At 49.4% G+C, this 15,124-nt stretch overlaps 2 protein-coding genes across 2 annotated transcripts; both read left to right on the top strand.

The window, feature by feature from the left end:
- Positions 1-202: 202 nt before the first annotated feature.
- LOC136498304 (uncharacterized) lies at positions 203-792 on the top strand. The gene has a single exon (XM_066494246.1). The coding sequence runs from the start codon at positions 334-336 to the stop codon at positions 580-582; it is 249 nt and encodes an 82-aa protein (XP_066350343.1). The 5' UTR covers positions 203-333; the 3' UTR covers positions 583-792.
- A 4,678-nt stretch (positions 793-5,470) lies between these two features.
- On the top strand, positions 5,471-10,720 carry LOC136496166 (uncharacterized). Its single transcript, XM_066491863.1, has 2 exons — positions 5,471-5,612; positions 10,584-10,720. Exons 1-2 carry the CDS (start codon positions 5,471-5,473, stop codon positions 10,718-10,720), a joined length of 279 nt encoding a protein of 92 aa, XP_066347960.1.
- Positions 10,721-15,124: the final 4,404 nt, after the last annotated feature.

Raw genomic sequence — 15,124 nt, 5'->3', positions numbered from 1 at the left:
GAATAAACAAGACGACGAGGTAGGTGAGCTGAGCACTTGGGCCGGTGCGGGGAATGCGACCTGCGGCGGCGTAAACAAGGCAATCAGTGGGGCGGAACGAGGGCCCCCGGTATCCATGAAAACCAGCACCTGCGGCCGCTTGTTTGCAGTCCTCCCCTCCGGTATATATAACCCGCCCGCTCCACCTCGCCTCTCCACCTCAACACACAACAACCTCCCTCACAGTCACAGCAACTACACCGATCACTAACCAGAGCTCTCAGTCTCTAGCAAAACAAGGCGTGCTAAGCTCTTCAGTCCTCCAACAGTCCAACCCAAGAAGGAGATACATAGATGGCTGCTGCGGCGAAGGCGTCGTGGATGGTGGCCATGAGCGTGGGCGCCGTGGAGGCGCTCAAGGACCAGGCGGGGCTCTGCCGCTGGAACTACGCGCTGCGGTCCATCCACCGGGCCGCCAAGGCCAACGCTCCCAGCTTCGCGCAGGCCAAGAAGAAGCTGGCGCCGTCGGAGAGGAAGCGGGCAGACAATGCCGAGGAGGGGATGAGGACGGTCATGTACCTCAGCTGCTGGGGCCCCAACTAGAACTAGGATTCAGTTTTCAGTTCAGCCGTCTCTGTCTCGGCTAGTCGGCTTGGCAACTTGCAGTGCAGCAACCGGGCCTGGGTTGAGACCTGGCTGATTGCCTCCTGCAATTGTAATATAGGAAATAGGTCCAATAGGATCATGATGATGATGATGAAAAGTTCTTTTACTTCACACGAGTAATATGAATGGTTCTGCTTTGCATCGGAATTTTGACTGTTTGGGTTGAAAACAAGAATTCGGTGTTGTTCGTAACACCATGTGCTCAAGCAGAACGATCGGTAATGGCAATTTCAGGTTCTGAGATCTACTCTTCCGTGACAGCAGTTTAGGTGTACCTCTTAGAGGACAAAATTGAAACAACGAGACTCTGTCTTCAGCTCATTTCTTCCTGTTCATCAGAGTTCAATTTCAGGTCCCTCTGCATCAAGCTTTTGCAGTCCACGGTAGTGAACCGTGACCATCGTCGAAAACGAAACTAATCATGGTCTCCGAGGTTCAGGGACAAACTGTGCTTACGCAAAGTGGGCCTCCATGGCTCCGTTTCAGTTTGGCTGTAGTTTCTTCTTTGTGCTCCTTCCTACAAACCGCTAACCACGCGATTGAGTGAGTGAAAAGACGGACTAGTTCGCTGAAAAGACAGGAAGGCTGACCTCGAGTCAGCTGTACTAGTAGTTTGGAAGTAGTAAAATCTGAAATCTCTACTAGCACCAAATCCTGTTTACTGAAACCTGCTGCTGCTGCTAGCACCAAATTGAAAATCGAAGGGTGATCACTGTTCCTCGCGACCGTGCCCGCTCTCTTGCGCAAACAGTGTCTAGATACAGAGGTCAGAGGATGGGCAGGGGAGTGGCATCCGTTCCTATCTCTGCAACTGCAAGCGCCGCGGGACGAGACGAGTTCAGCCGAGCAAGCCCTCGTTGCCGGTATGCAGGAAAACCATCGCCCGCGGCCACCTGTTTCAGCCGCGCCGCCGGCCCGCCCATCCGTTCCGTCCCCCTCCGGTGCAGGGGTGGGGACGACGGCTCAGCCACTCGCGGTGTTGGGTGATTGCATGGTCGGTCTCGGTCTAGTTGTTTTGATCTTTGGACCAGAGCTGTTTGTAAAAAAAAAGAGAGAGAATGCTAAAGGACATACGTGTGTTTTAGCTTCTCTGACACACGAATTTTATGTGTAGCGCAGTTTAGCTTCTCTTGACGGCTGCAGCAGTTTGACAGATCCATAGTCCTTATAATTAGAAACGATCAAAAACGATTCAGGATTCACACACTGCACCACCACGTAACAATTTGCAAACCCGATGTTTTCCGTTTGTGTGAACCATTTGAAGTCACTGTGAACATGCTGCGAGTCATAGGCATAGGTAGGTGGCCCCTTCGAATGAGGATTTTGTCTGTGTTTGGACGACGGACCGAGGTGCCAAATCGAATTTCACATGAGTTGTTGCATGGGCGTTCGAATACTAATAAAAAAAGTTTTTAGTAATCCCGGAGACAAGTTTATTAAGACAAATTAATCTGTTACTAGCACGTTTTACTGTAGCACAACATTGTCAAATCATGTACTAATTGGGCTTAATAAATTCATCTCATAAATTAGTCTCAATCTATATATTTAGTTTCGTAAATAGTTTATATTTAATATTTTATGTATATATCTAAATATTTGATGAGACAACGACTAAAATTTAGGAGCAGCGCCGTAGCCATGGACGTGGAAACCTGAAAGCCATGCCCGCCAATGGTTTTCCACAGTCTGTCCCCCGTCACTTGTCAGTTGCACTCAACAGAATCCGAACGAGATATTGCTCTGTGAAATAGTTGTTGGGTTTCGATTTTATAAAACTTTACCAGAGAAGCTAAAGTTATTTTTAAAAAACATTTGGTACAACTTCTTTTATTTTTACGGTAAAACAACTTCTTAGAGAAGATAGAAAAAAAAAAGATTTGCTAAAATTCAGGCGTTTCTTTTTGGGCGACGGTTATTGCAAACATTTTATACTAAAATTGCATATTTCAATTATTACAATTTCTGTAAACACAATCTGCAATTTTCGAAACTGAGCATAAAAACCCGTTACACAAGACCATAAACCCGACAAAACTGATTTGTGTTGGCATAAAGACAATTAACAAATTACAATTATTTTTTATAGGAAGACAAGGACAAAATTTAATATGTTATGACACAAAGACAAATAACAAATCAAAAAAGACAAATTTACTTGTACTAGTTTAGGTGTACCTCTTAGAGGACAAAATTGAAACAACGAGACTCTGTCTTCAGCTCATTTCTTCCTGTTCATCAGAGTTCAATTTCAGGTCCCTCTGCATCAAGCTTTTGCAGTCCACGGTAGGGAACCGTGACCATCGTCGAAAACGAAACTAATCATGGTCTCCGAGGTTCAGGGACAAACTGTGCTTACGCAAAGTGGGCCTCCATGGCTCCGTTTCAGTTTGGCTGTAGTTTCTTCTTTGTGCTCCTTCCTACAAACCGCTAACCACGCGATTCAGCGAGTGAAAAGACGGACTAGTTCGCTGAAAAGGCAGGAAGGTTGACCTCGAGTCAGCTGTACTAGTAGTTTGGAAGTAGTTAAATCTGAAATCTCTACTAGCACCAAATTGAAAATCGAAGGGTGGTCACTGTTCCGAGCGACCGTGCCCACTCTCTCGCGCAAACAGTGTCTAGGTACAGAGGTCAGAGGATGGGCAGGGGAGTGGCATCCGTTCCTATCTTTCTTTCTTTTTTTTTTCCGTGCCTCTCATCCTGATACAATTGTAGCATCTGTTCGTACAGACGTACGTCCACTCAACACATGCACACTACACACCACCTGTGTATAAATAAACCTACAACTACACTCAGATCTGAAGACTGAGTCCTTTTTTAATCACCGGAATCTGGGCCAATTGTAGCATCTGTTCGTACACACGTACGCCCACTCAACACACGCACATTACACACCACCCGTATATAAACAAACCTACAACTACACTCATAGACTCAGATCTGAAGACTAAGTCTTTTTTTTAGATCACCGGAATCTAGGCAGACGCTTGGACCGGTCCAAGCGAAATTTATTTGGGGGCATGCCCCGGTGAGACACCAGAGTTACAGAGTTGCGATCCCAGGGATCGAACTCTGGCGGGCAGCTCTCACACCGGAGAAGCTAGCCACCGAGCTACGCGCTCGTTCTCACATCCGTTCCTATCTCTGCAATTGCAAGCGCCGCGGGACGAGACGAGTTCAGCCGAGCAAGCCCTCGTTGCCGGTATGCAGGAAAACCATCGCCCGCGGCCACCTGTTTCAGTCGCGCCGCCGCCCGCCCATCCGTTCCGTCCCCCTCCGGTGCAGGGGTGGGGACGACGCCTCAGCCACTCGCGGTGTTGGGTGATTGCATTGTCGGTCTCGGTCTAGTTGTTTTGATCTTTGGACCAGAGCTGTTTGTAAAAAAAAAAAAAGGTTCGGCGGACCAAAGTTGCACGGGGATGGTCTATGTATATCGTACCATCATTCGGGGGGAAATCGAAGGGTAAAATCATGTTTAGTTGTTGAAACATATTTATGGACGGATGATATTTTCTATTTTGGCGTAAGAACGAGACGATATGAGCCCCGTATCACGGTACAGTGTCACACAAATCACACCACGGTGAACATTCATGCATGTAAAAGTTGCGTTAGCAAATGCTCCAAAGGATAAGGCAGTGATATCAGGAAAACCATGTGCTGTGGAAAACGTCACTCTCACTGTCTAACACACTCTCTGCAGGCCGTGCTCGGTCCAACACCGTGTTGTGCACCTGTGCGGTAACAAAAAAATCTGCAGCTATACCCATTAACCCATGTGATTCATCGTCAGCGTGTTAAAAACGGATGGATGGATTATCTTATTAAACAACGACGATCAGAAAAGCACGCTAGAAAGATTCCTGGACGGCTGCCTCGATTGATCCGTAGAATCTTGCTCATCATTCCACTCGATGGATTTCATTGTTTACAGATCGTCTCTTACACCATACCGACTAGCAGTAATAATCCACAATCGTTTCAGCCGAAATGAACAGCCGGCCATCACAGATCTGATAAAACTACTCAGCCCGTTCGGCTGGTAGGGTCCCAGCTCGTTTCCGCTTGTTTCAGCTTGTTTCAGCTTATTCTCTCTCACAAAATACTATTCAACCATCCAAAATCATCCAAAACCAGCCAAAACCGTACCAGCCGCCCACCGCTACAAAGTGGCCATGTCTGATGTCTCTAATCCCAAACAGTCTAGGGCCTTGTTTAGATTGCCTCAAAATTCCAAGTTTTTTTCACTCTCTGTCCATCACATCAATTTTTGGACGTATGCATGGAGCATTAAATGTAGGTAAAAAATAACTAATTGCATAGTTTGGTTGTAAATCACGAGACGAATCTTTTGAGCCTAGTTAGTCCATGATCGGATAAAGTTTGTTAAATACAAACAAAACGTGCTACAGTGTCCAGATTGCAAAAATTTGCAATCTAAACAAGGCCTAGGTACAATGCAAAGAAGATGACGATGCGTGGCAACGGCACAGTGCCGTGGCATCCCGTATCTGCGGTTGCGCGGCACTTGTCCTTGTCTCCGTTTCTGCCGCGAATAAACAAGACGACGAGTCAAGTGGGCGACCCACTGGGCCGGCGCCGCAGGCGAGCGAGAGCCCCCGTTATCTAGGAAAACCAGGGTCCGCGCCCACCCATTTCCGCCGCCCCGTCCCCCTCCTCGCGCCGCCCGCCGGTACGTATACCTGCCCCGGCTCACCTCTCCACCTCATCACAGCATCAAGCAACCTCACTTGCTACAAGCGATCAGTGACCGCTCTCTCGAGGGAGAAGGAGAAGACCAGACCAGGAAGGAGCTGAGATGGCAGGTGCGGCCAAGGCGTCGTGGATGGTGGCCATGAGCGTGGGCGCGGTGGAGGCTCTCAAGGACCAGGCGGGCCTCTGCCGCTGGAACTGTAGAATTGAGAAGATCAACTGGACAGCTTTCATTGATCGTATACCGTGTACATTTATAGAGTACAATGGCCTTTGGCCATGGCCACACATGCACTACACACGGGAGAGGATGAGCGCACAAGCTGGACGTGTGGGCGCCGTGAAGACCTAGTGCGCATGTGTGCGCGACCGAGCGCGCTCTGCGGAGGCCGTTGGCGAGGCGAGTGCGTGATGTGGCGTCGGGAGCGCTGGACGTTGGCGACGCAAGAGACCCGGGCCTGCTCTAGCCGTTGGAGGCGTTCATCCGCTGACACCCCCCTTAGTCTTGACGTCACCGTTCGTGACGGAGAGACTGTCTCGGAAGTCGAAGAAGAGCGCTGAAGGGAGCCCTTTGGTGAACACGTCCGTTAGCTGCCGTGCACTGGGAACATGTGTGACACGAAGCTCGCCGACGGCCACCTTCTCCCTGACGAAGTGGATGTACAGCTCTATGTGCTTGGTTCGCCGGTGGTGGACTGGATTCCGGGACATGTACACCGAAGAAATATTGTCGCAGAACGCAACCGTCGCTGAGGTCACCGTGTAGAGCAGCTCGCCCAGTAGCTGTCGAAGCCATGAACATTCAGAGACGGCATTGGCGATGGCGCGGTACTCCGCCTCGGCACTCGACCTCGACACCGTGGTTTGGCGCTTGGACGACCACGATATGAGGGATGAGCCGAGGAATACGCAGAAGCCGGACGTCGAACGGCGTGTGTCCGGGCAGCCGGCCCAGTCCGCGTCCGAGTAGGCGGAGATCGTTGGCGACGTGACGGCGTGGAGCTGGACGCCGAGGGAGGTGGTGCCTTTGACATACCGTAGTATGCGCTTCAGCATCGTCAAGTGCACATCCCGCGGCGCGTGCATGTGGAGGCACACCTGCTGCACGGCGTATGCGATGTCCGGTCGCGTGATTGTCAGGTACTGTAGCGCGCCGGTGATACTCCTGTAGGTGGTGGCATCGTCGAGGAGCGTGCCATCAGTGGCTGACGCTTTGGCCTTCGTGTCGGCGGGCGTAGCGACTGGTTTACAGTTAGCCATGCCCGCTCGCTTGAGAAGCTCCGCTGTGTACTGTGCCTGCGAAAGGAAGAAGCCGGTGTTGTTCTGACGAACGCTGATGCCGAGGAAGTGGTGGACCGGCCCCATGTCCTTCACGGCGAAGACGTCGTGTAGGCGCTTGACAATATGTCGAAGAAGATTAGTCATGGAGGCGGACAGAATCATGTCGTCAACGTAGAGTAACAGGTACGCTGTGGCGCCGTTCTTGTGGTAGGCGAACAGGGATGTGTCGGCTCTTGACTGTACAAAGCCGAGGGAGGTGACATGCTCAACAAAACGGTCGAACCACGCCCTTGGAGCTTGGCGGAGGCCGTAGAGCGAACGGGACAGGAGGCAGACATCGGTCGGCCGGTCTGGATCAATGAAGCCGCTGGGTTGCTGGCTGTAGATGCGTTCACGCAGGTTGCCGTGCAGGAACGCGTTAGACATGTCCAGCTGATGAGCCAACCATCCCTTGCTTGCGATGAGCGTGAGGACGGTTCGTATCGTTGCCGGCTTGATCACCGGCGAGAAGGTTTCCCCCAAAGTCGATGCCGGGTCATTGATTGAACCCCCGAACAACCCACTGAGCCTTGTATCGCGCCAGTGTGCCGTCCGGGTTTAGTTTGTGCTTGAACACCCACTTTTCGGTGATGACCCGTGCTCCCGGTGGTCACAGCATGAGTGACCACATCTTGTTCGCCTGCAACGCATCAAACTCAGCCTTCATCGCAGCGTAAAAGTTGGGGTCCTTGACGGCGGAGCGAATGCTAGGAGGAATCGGTGAGATGATCCCTGTGGCGGCCAGAGCATACTTTGGATTTGGCTTGTAAATTCTAGCATGAGCACGAGTGACCATCGGATGGTCGGTTGGCGCATCAGTGGACGACGTCGCAGCTGGTGGAGGTTGCGGCGAGGTAGGACTCGACGGCATCAGAGAGGGGTGGTCGACTGATGTGGTGGCGGGTGATGTTGCGGTTGTTGTGGTCGAGGACGCCGCGGAGCGTGATGATGACGTCGGCGAGTGGTGGATGTGGCATGTTGTTCGGCGTCGTTGTGGATGAGGCATCAAGTCCGCAACCAGTCGCACAGGTGCAGACGGGTGAGGCGGCAGTGGCCGCGGCGCGTCGTCGTCATCATGATCGCAGGGCCCGACGGACATAGTGCGCTGGCGCGGCGAGGAGGGTATAGCGGCATCATGGGCGTGGTCATTGTCGCAGAACAGGAAGACGTTCTTGTCGAAGGTGACGTGCCGCGACGTGATGACGCGGCCAGTGGCGATGTGGTAGCACCGGTATCCTCGGTGGTCCACCGGGTACTCGATGAAGACGCACGGCGTCGACCGCGCGGCAAGCTTTTGAGGCGATGTCGCGATCAGGTTGGGAAAGCATTGGTAGCCGAACACCCTGAGCTCGGCGTACGTTGGTGGTACACCGAAGAGGAGAGCGTAGGGCGTCGCGGTTCTAGTAGCGCTACATGGTCGCCTGTTGATCAAGTACACCGCCGTGGCAAGGGCCTCCGCCTAGAACAGCAATGGAGCTGCACTGTGTATGAGTAAGGTGTGCAAACAATCGTTAATGGTACGAAGAACTCTCTCGACTTTCTCGTTCTGTTGCGATGTGTACGGGCAAGAGAGGCGTAGCTATATGCCATGGGAGGAGAGGAGCAGGCGCATGGCAGTGGAGTCGTACTCCCAGCCATTGTCTGTCTGGAAGGCAAGAATGGGTAGTAGGAACTGAGTGTGAACGTATGAAATGGATGCTTTTATCATGTGAAAAACATCAGATTTGTTGCGAAGAGGCACTGTCCACAGATAGTGAGTAAAGTCATCTAGAAAAACAACATAATATTTGTAGCCAGAGTGACTAAGTATTGGTGAGGTCCAAACATCCGAATGAACAATTTGGAAAGGAAAGAACGACTTTGTTTCTGAATCAGAAAAAGGTAAACGATGATGCTTGCCCAAATGACAAGACGAACATGAGTGGTCATCAGCTTTATTACATTGGAAAGAAAAATTGTATAAAATTTGGGAAGTAACTGGGTGACCAGGGTGTCCCAGCCGCTGATGCCACAAGGACGTTGCCGAAGTTGCAGTGAGGGCTTGATGGTGCGGGTGGTGAAGAGGGTAGAGATCGCCGCTGCTCTCACATCAGAGCATCTGCGCCCTAGTAGCTAGATCCTTGATGGAAAAACCAACCGGGTCAAATTCAATTGAAACATTGTTATCACGAGTGAGATGATGAACGGAAATCAAATTTTTGATAAGTGAGGAAGAAACAAGAACATCGTTTAAATGAAGGGGAGCATTGGCAGTAGAAATGAATGTTTGTGCCCGATGGGTGACTGGCATCTGGGCACCATTGCCTATTGTGATCATAGATGAAGAAGGTTGAAGAACCGAGCGGGGAAAGTTACCAGGAGAAGATGACATGTGTGATGTCCCGCCGGTGTCAAAGTACCAATCAGACGCGCTCTGGGGTTGGTGAGGGACGTCGGTGGAGTGGAGCGCCGCGTAGAGGGCAACAGTGTCGAAGGTGTTGGAGGCGGTGCCTGGCACGTTCTGTTGCTGATGAGCGGCCGTCATCGCGTGTTGAGGCTGGAACGGCGGGCGAGGTCCCAAGACGCCAGCGTCGAGGGCCCGGAAGGGCATGGGCTAGGCCTACACCATGCCCTGCTAGGGGTTGTAACCCGCGGCCCACGGTGCGGCCTGGTTGTTGGCGTTGGTGCCGCCACGCGACGCCCTGCCACCGTTGCCACATCCACGACGCCGATCGCCGCGGTTGTTGGAGTGGTAGCCACCGCCATTATTGCGACGGTTGTTGTCACGGGGCCCCACGGAGCCGGAGGATCCGGTGGACATGCCGTGGTTGTCGAAGTTGGAGGAGCCACCCGAACGGTCAACGTGGGACATGGCAAGAGCCTGCGTCGCCTCGGTGTTGTTGTCGTGTTGAACGCTGAGCTCCTCCAGAAGAAGGAAGGAGCGGGCGCTCATGAAGGTGTGGGGCAGATACTGGGCAATGATCACCGGCTTGACGTAGCGGTACCGCGGGTTGAGCCCGTGAAGGAGGTTGAGGACTTGGCTTGGTTCGGAGACCAGATGCCCGATGTCGCGGAGTTGATCAGCAAGACGCTTCAGCTTGGTGCAGTAGTCATTGATGGACATGTCACCTTGCTGGAGAGTGCGTAGCTCCGCCTTGAGGTACACCGCACGCTGGAGTTCGTTGTCCTAGAAGAGGCTCGTGATGGCATGCCAAAGCGAGAAGGCATCGGCGCGATCGTCGCGGCGTATGATGTCGAAGACACATTTGGACACCATGGCGAGGATCCAGTTGACGACGCAGGAGTCGACCATGCGCCACTCGCCGTCGCGATCTGCAGAAGTGGTTGGAGAACGTACATGGCCGAAGAGGCCAAATTTGCCGAGCGCGGAATCGAAGAAGCACCTCCACTGCCTGTAGTTGCCCTCTTCTAGATCGAGGACGATGGGGACATGATGGCGGATGGAGATGCCCTGAATGGTGGAGGCTTGGGCGGGGGCAATGAACTCGTCGTCAGAGGAGGCATCGGAGGAGGAAGCCGTGGGAGGAGATGGTGGAGCGGAAGGTGAGGCAAAGGGATTCACTAGGATCGAAGAGGAGGCTGATACCATGTAGAATTGAGAAGATCAACTGGACAACTTTCATTGATCGTATACCGTGTACATTTATAGAGTACAATGGCCTTTGGCCATGGCCACACACGCACTGCACACGGGAGAGGATGAGCGCACAAGCCGGACATGTCGGCGCCGTGAAGACCCGGCGCGCGTGTGTGCGCGGCCGAGCACGCTCTGCGGAGGCCGTTGGTGAGGCGAGTGCATGAGGTGGCGTCGGGAGCGCTGGACGTTGACGACGCAAGAGACCCAGGCCTGCTCTAGCCGTTGGAGGCGTTCATCGCGCTGCGATCCATCCACCGGATAGCCATGGCCAACGTGCGCAGCAGCTTCACCGCGCAGGCCAAGAAGCTGGCCCCGGCGGCGGAGAAGAGGCGGGTGGACAAGGCCGCGGAGGAGGGGATGAGGACCGTCATGTACCTCAGCTGCTGGGGACCTAACTAGCCATATCCATAGTTGGACGACGGTGATGTTCATCTTGTTCTTCAGCGACCGAGCTGGGCTTGAGAGTTGAGACCTTGCCGGTTGCTCCCCTAATTGTAGATATGTAGAGTATATGACAACGATGATGATGAAAAGTTCTGCCACTTGATTAGTATTCCTTCCACGGTGTACGATCGAGTGACTATTCTGATTCTGATCTGTACACTGTGCTGGCTTGAAATCTGGAAGAGCTTTGAGTTAATAACTAAGTTATCCGTGAGATCTAGACAGAGCAATCAGTCATGGCAAGCTTGATAGTCTGAAATCCTGGACTGTCCTCTTTCATTACAGCTGATAGCACCAAGCTATTTACACTACACCACATCTCATATGCTGATGCCTGATGCCTGATGGGATCACGGTTTTCATGTTCAACGGAGGCCCTTATTAACTGACAAGCCTGGACCAGGTGGTGTAGTACCGAATTCAGTTTCCGGACTTTTGGGTTATATAAGTGTGTGTTTGTGTTAGAAAGACAGAGACAACAGTGGAGTCTTTGTAGGCCGCAGCAGTTTGACACATCCATAGTCCTTATAATTAGAAACCATCAAAGACGATTTAGAATTCACACACTGCACCACCGCGTAACAATTTGGAAACCCCATGTTTTCCGTTTGTGTGAACCATTTGAAGTCACTGTGAACATGCTGCAAGTCATAGGCATAGGTAGGTGGTCCCTTCGAATGAGGATTTTGTCGGTGTTTGGACGACGGACTGAGGTATGAACCTGTGGTGTCACATGGTGTGTTTGAATACTAATAAAAAAATATGTATTCAGATAATAATAATAATAAATTGCAGAAGTCCTCAATAATCCAGGAGACAAAATTATTAAGACTAATTAATTCGTCATTAGCATATTTTACTGTAGCACAGCATTGTCAAATCATGTAATAATTGGGCTTAATAAATTCGTCTCATAAATTAGTCTCAATCTATGTACTTAGTTTTGTAAATAGTTTCTATTTAATACTCTATACATATATCCAAATATTCGATGAGACAGCGACTAAAATTTAGGAGGAACGTCGCAGCCGTGGACAAGGAAACCTAAAAGCCATGCCCGCCAATGGTTTTCCACAGCCTGTCTCCCGTCAATTGTCAGTTGCACTCAACATAATCGGAACGAGATGTAGCTCTGTGCAATAGTTGTTGGGTTTCGATTTTATAAAACTTTACCGGAGAAGCTAAAGTTATTTTAAAAAAACATTTGGTACAACTTCTTTTATTTTTACGATAAAACAACTTCTTAGAGAAGATAGAAAAAAGGGATTTGCTAAAATTCAGGAGTTTCTTTTCAGGTGACGGTTATTACATACATTTTATACTAAAGTTTGGGTTTTAAAGAAAATGAGATGGACAATAGTGTTTATGCGAGGATCAAGAATGTAAAATTCATTTTCCACATCCTGTGAATAGATGTAGATGACATTCTACTCATTTGTAGTGATGTTAATCTGTCATTGGAGAAGAAGAAGTTTTGTCCTCAAGTTTCAATGTGAATGATCATGGTGAAGCATTATTGGTTCTAGGAATCGAAATTCATCGAGATAGAAGAAAATGAAGTATTAGGACTATCGCAAAGGCATACTTAGAAAAGATTCTAAACAAATAAAGTATGCATGCGAGTAAACCTATGCCTGCTCCTATAGTTAAGGGTAACAGATTTGGAAACTTTAAGTGTTCTGGGAACCGATATGAAATCGATCAAATGAACATGGTTCCATATGCTTTAGTTGTTGGAAGCTTGATGAGTGTACAAGTACAAGTAAGAACTTACCTTGACGTAGTTTATGTATCCGGGATATTTTGATAGAAGTCCAGTCCAGATATAGATAACTGAAATGGAGTTGAAAATGTCTTGCCATTTTGTAAAGTATCATAGGCCTCATGCTGAGTAAGAAAGAATAAGTACTCTCAAATAGTTGAGGGTACAAATGTTAAATTTTGATGAGATGTGTAGTGAAATCCACAGCAGTTGCTAACACTCACAGTTATAGTATTATTGTGGAAAAGCTCTAAAGAAACAGTTATGGTGTCATCAGTGATGCATACCATAGTATAGCTTGTCATGAGGGTTAAGGAATAGGCAAAAGGAGGTTAAGGGAAATTGTACCTGGATTTAACAATGGTAGACAACAGCAATAACCATTTAAAGTAAGTTAACTCCTAAGACAAAAGGTCAAATGTGCTGCCAAACACATTGACACAAAGTTATATGTTGTAAAGGAGAAAAATCCAGAATTATTTTGAAAACATCGAGCACATAAGTACCGAGTAAGTACTTGCGGATCCGCTTATCAAAGGCTAACCACCCAGTGCATTCAGAGAACACATAGTCGACATGTGTTTATGGGAAAGTCTATGATTTCTAGATACTAAGGGCCTAGTTGAGTACCTGTTTCAAAACAGAGAGGTGCGTTGTAGCTGTTTAATCTAATGGCAATAGACTGTGACGATGAGGCACGCTCTATGCACTGATCTATGATGGAATAAGAACAAGATAAAATAAGTAAGTTAAGTTTAAGGAATAAGGTGAGATCAAGGGAGAGAATGTTAAGTTTGATCTCCACGGCCAATTGGGCCCTTGGATCCGCGTCCTGATCGGGGGCGCCCAACCGCTCCTTGGTTGGTGGCCCACCGTCGCACAGCATCATGAAAGAGAGGTAGGGGGCGAGCACAAGCAACGAGGTTGATCTGAACCGCCACAACCCGCCTACAGAGAAACCCTAACCGATCTAAAGAGAGGGTGCTGCCAGCGACAGGAAGCCGCCACCGACTTTATCGTTGCCTCTGCATCGCCACCACTGCGTTGGACTTCACCACCTGCACTGCGTACCTGATGCGGTGGTGGCTACTTCCTCCTCTCCATCCTCTGCCAAGCCCGAAGGTATGGCCCCTCTACTCTCTCTCCCTCCTTATCCCAAGTCAACTGCTACTCGATTTGATTCAACAAGTAAGCAATTCTCCCTCGTTACCACACCTAGATGAATCCTAAGAGTTCAACATTGGGTTCCACACGGTGGAGGCGCTCAAGGACCAGGCGGGCCTCTACCGCTGGAACTATGTGTTGCGATCCATCCATAGGACAGCCAAAGCCAACGTACGCAGCAGCTTCGCCGCGCAGGCCAAGAAGCTGGCCCCGGCGGCGGAGAAGAGGCGGGCGGACAAGGCCGCGAAGGAGGGGATGAGGACCGTCATGTACCTCAGCTGCTGGGGACCTAACTAGCCATATCCATAGTTGGACGATGGTGATGTTCGTCTTGTTCTTCAGCGACCGAGCTGGGCTTGAGAGTTGAGACCGTGCCAGTTGCTCCCCTGAATGTAGATATGTAGAGTATATGACGACGACGATGATGAAAAGTTCAGCCACTTGATTAGTATTCCTTCCACAGTGTACGATTGAGTGACTATTCTGATTCTGATCTGTACACTGTACTGGATTGAAATCTGGAAGAGCTTTGAGTTAATAACTAAGTTATCCGTGAGATCTAGACAAAGCAATCAGTCATGGCAAGCATGATAGTCTAAAATCCTAGACTGTCCTCTTTCATTACAGCTGACAGCACCAAGCTATTTACACTACACCACATCTCATATGCTGATGCTTCATGCCTGATGGGATCACGGTTTTCATGTTCAACGGAGGCCCTTATTAACTGACAAGCCTGGGCCAGGTGGTGTAGTACCGAATTGAGTTTCCGGACTTTTGGGTTATATATGTGTGTGTTTGTGTTAGAAAGACGGAGACAACAGCAGAGTCTCTGTAGGCCACAGCAGTTTGACGGATGCATAGTCCTTATAATTAGAAACGATCAAAGACAATTCAGGATTCACACACTGCACCACCGCGTAACAATTTGCAAACCCAATGTTTTCCGTTTGTGTGAACCATTTGAAGTCACTATGAACATGCTGCAAGTCATAGGCATAGGTAGGTGGTCCCTTCGAATGAGGATTTTGTCGGTGTTTAGACGACGGACTGAGGTATGAACCTATGGTGTCACATGGTGTGTTTGAATACTAATAAAAAAATATGTATTCGGATAATAATAAAAATAAATTACAGAAGTCCTCAATAATCTAGGAGACAAAATTATTAAGACTAATTAATTCATCATTAGCACATTTTACTGTAGCACAGCATTGTCAAATCATGTAATAATTGGGCTTAATAAATTCGTCTCACAAATTAGCCTCAATCTATGTATTTAGTTTTATAAATAGTTTCTATTTAATACTCTATACATATATCCAAATATTTGATGAGACAGCGACTAAAATTTAGGAGAAATGTCGTAGCCATGGACGTGGAAACCTAAAAGCCATGCCCGCCAATGGTTTTCAACAGCCTGTCTCCCGTCA

Source organism: Miscanthus floridulus, chromosome 12, assembly GCF_019320115.1.
Source record: "Miscanthus floridulus cultivar M001 chromosome 12, ASM1932011v1, whole genome shotgun sequence".
Taxonomy (NCBI): Eukaryota; Viridiplantae; Streptophyta; class Magnoliopsida; order Poales; family Poaceae; genus Miscanthus; species Miscanthus floridulus.
This window is presented reverse-complemented; position numbering and strand designations above follow the sequence as displayed.

Coding starts and splice junctions, on each gene's coding strand:
- LOC136498304 (XM_066494246.1), top strand. CDS start 334: ATGGCTGCTGCGGCGAAGGCGTCGTGGATGGTGGCCATGAGCGTGGGC.
- LOC136496166 (XM_066491863.1), top strand. CDS start 5,471: ATGGCAGGTGCGGCCAAGGCGTCGTGGATGGTGGCCATGAGCGTGGGC. Junction 5,613..10,583: donor TTTCATTGATCGTATACCGT/GTACATTTATAG, acceptor TCCACCGGATAG/CCATGGCCAACGTGCGCAGC.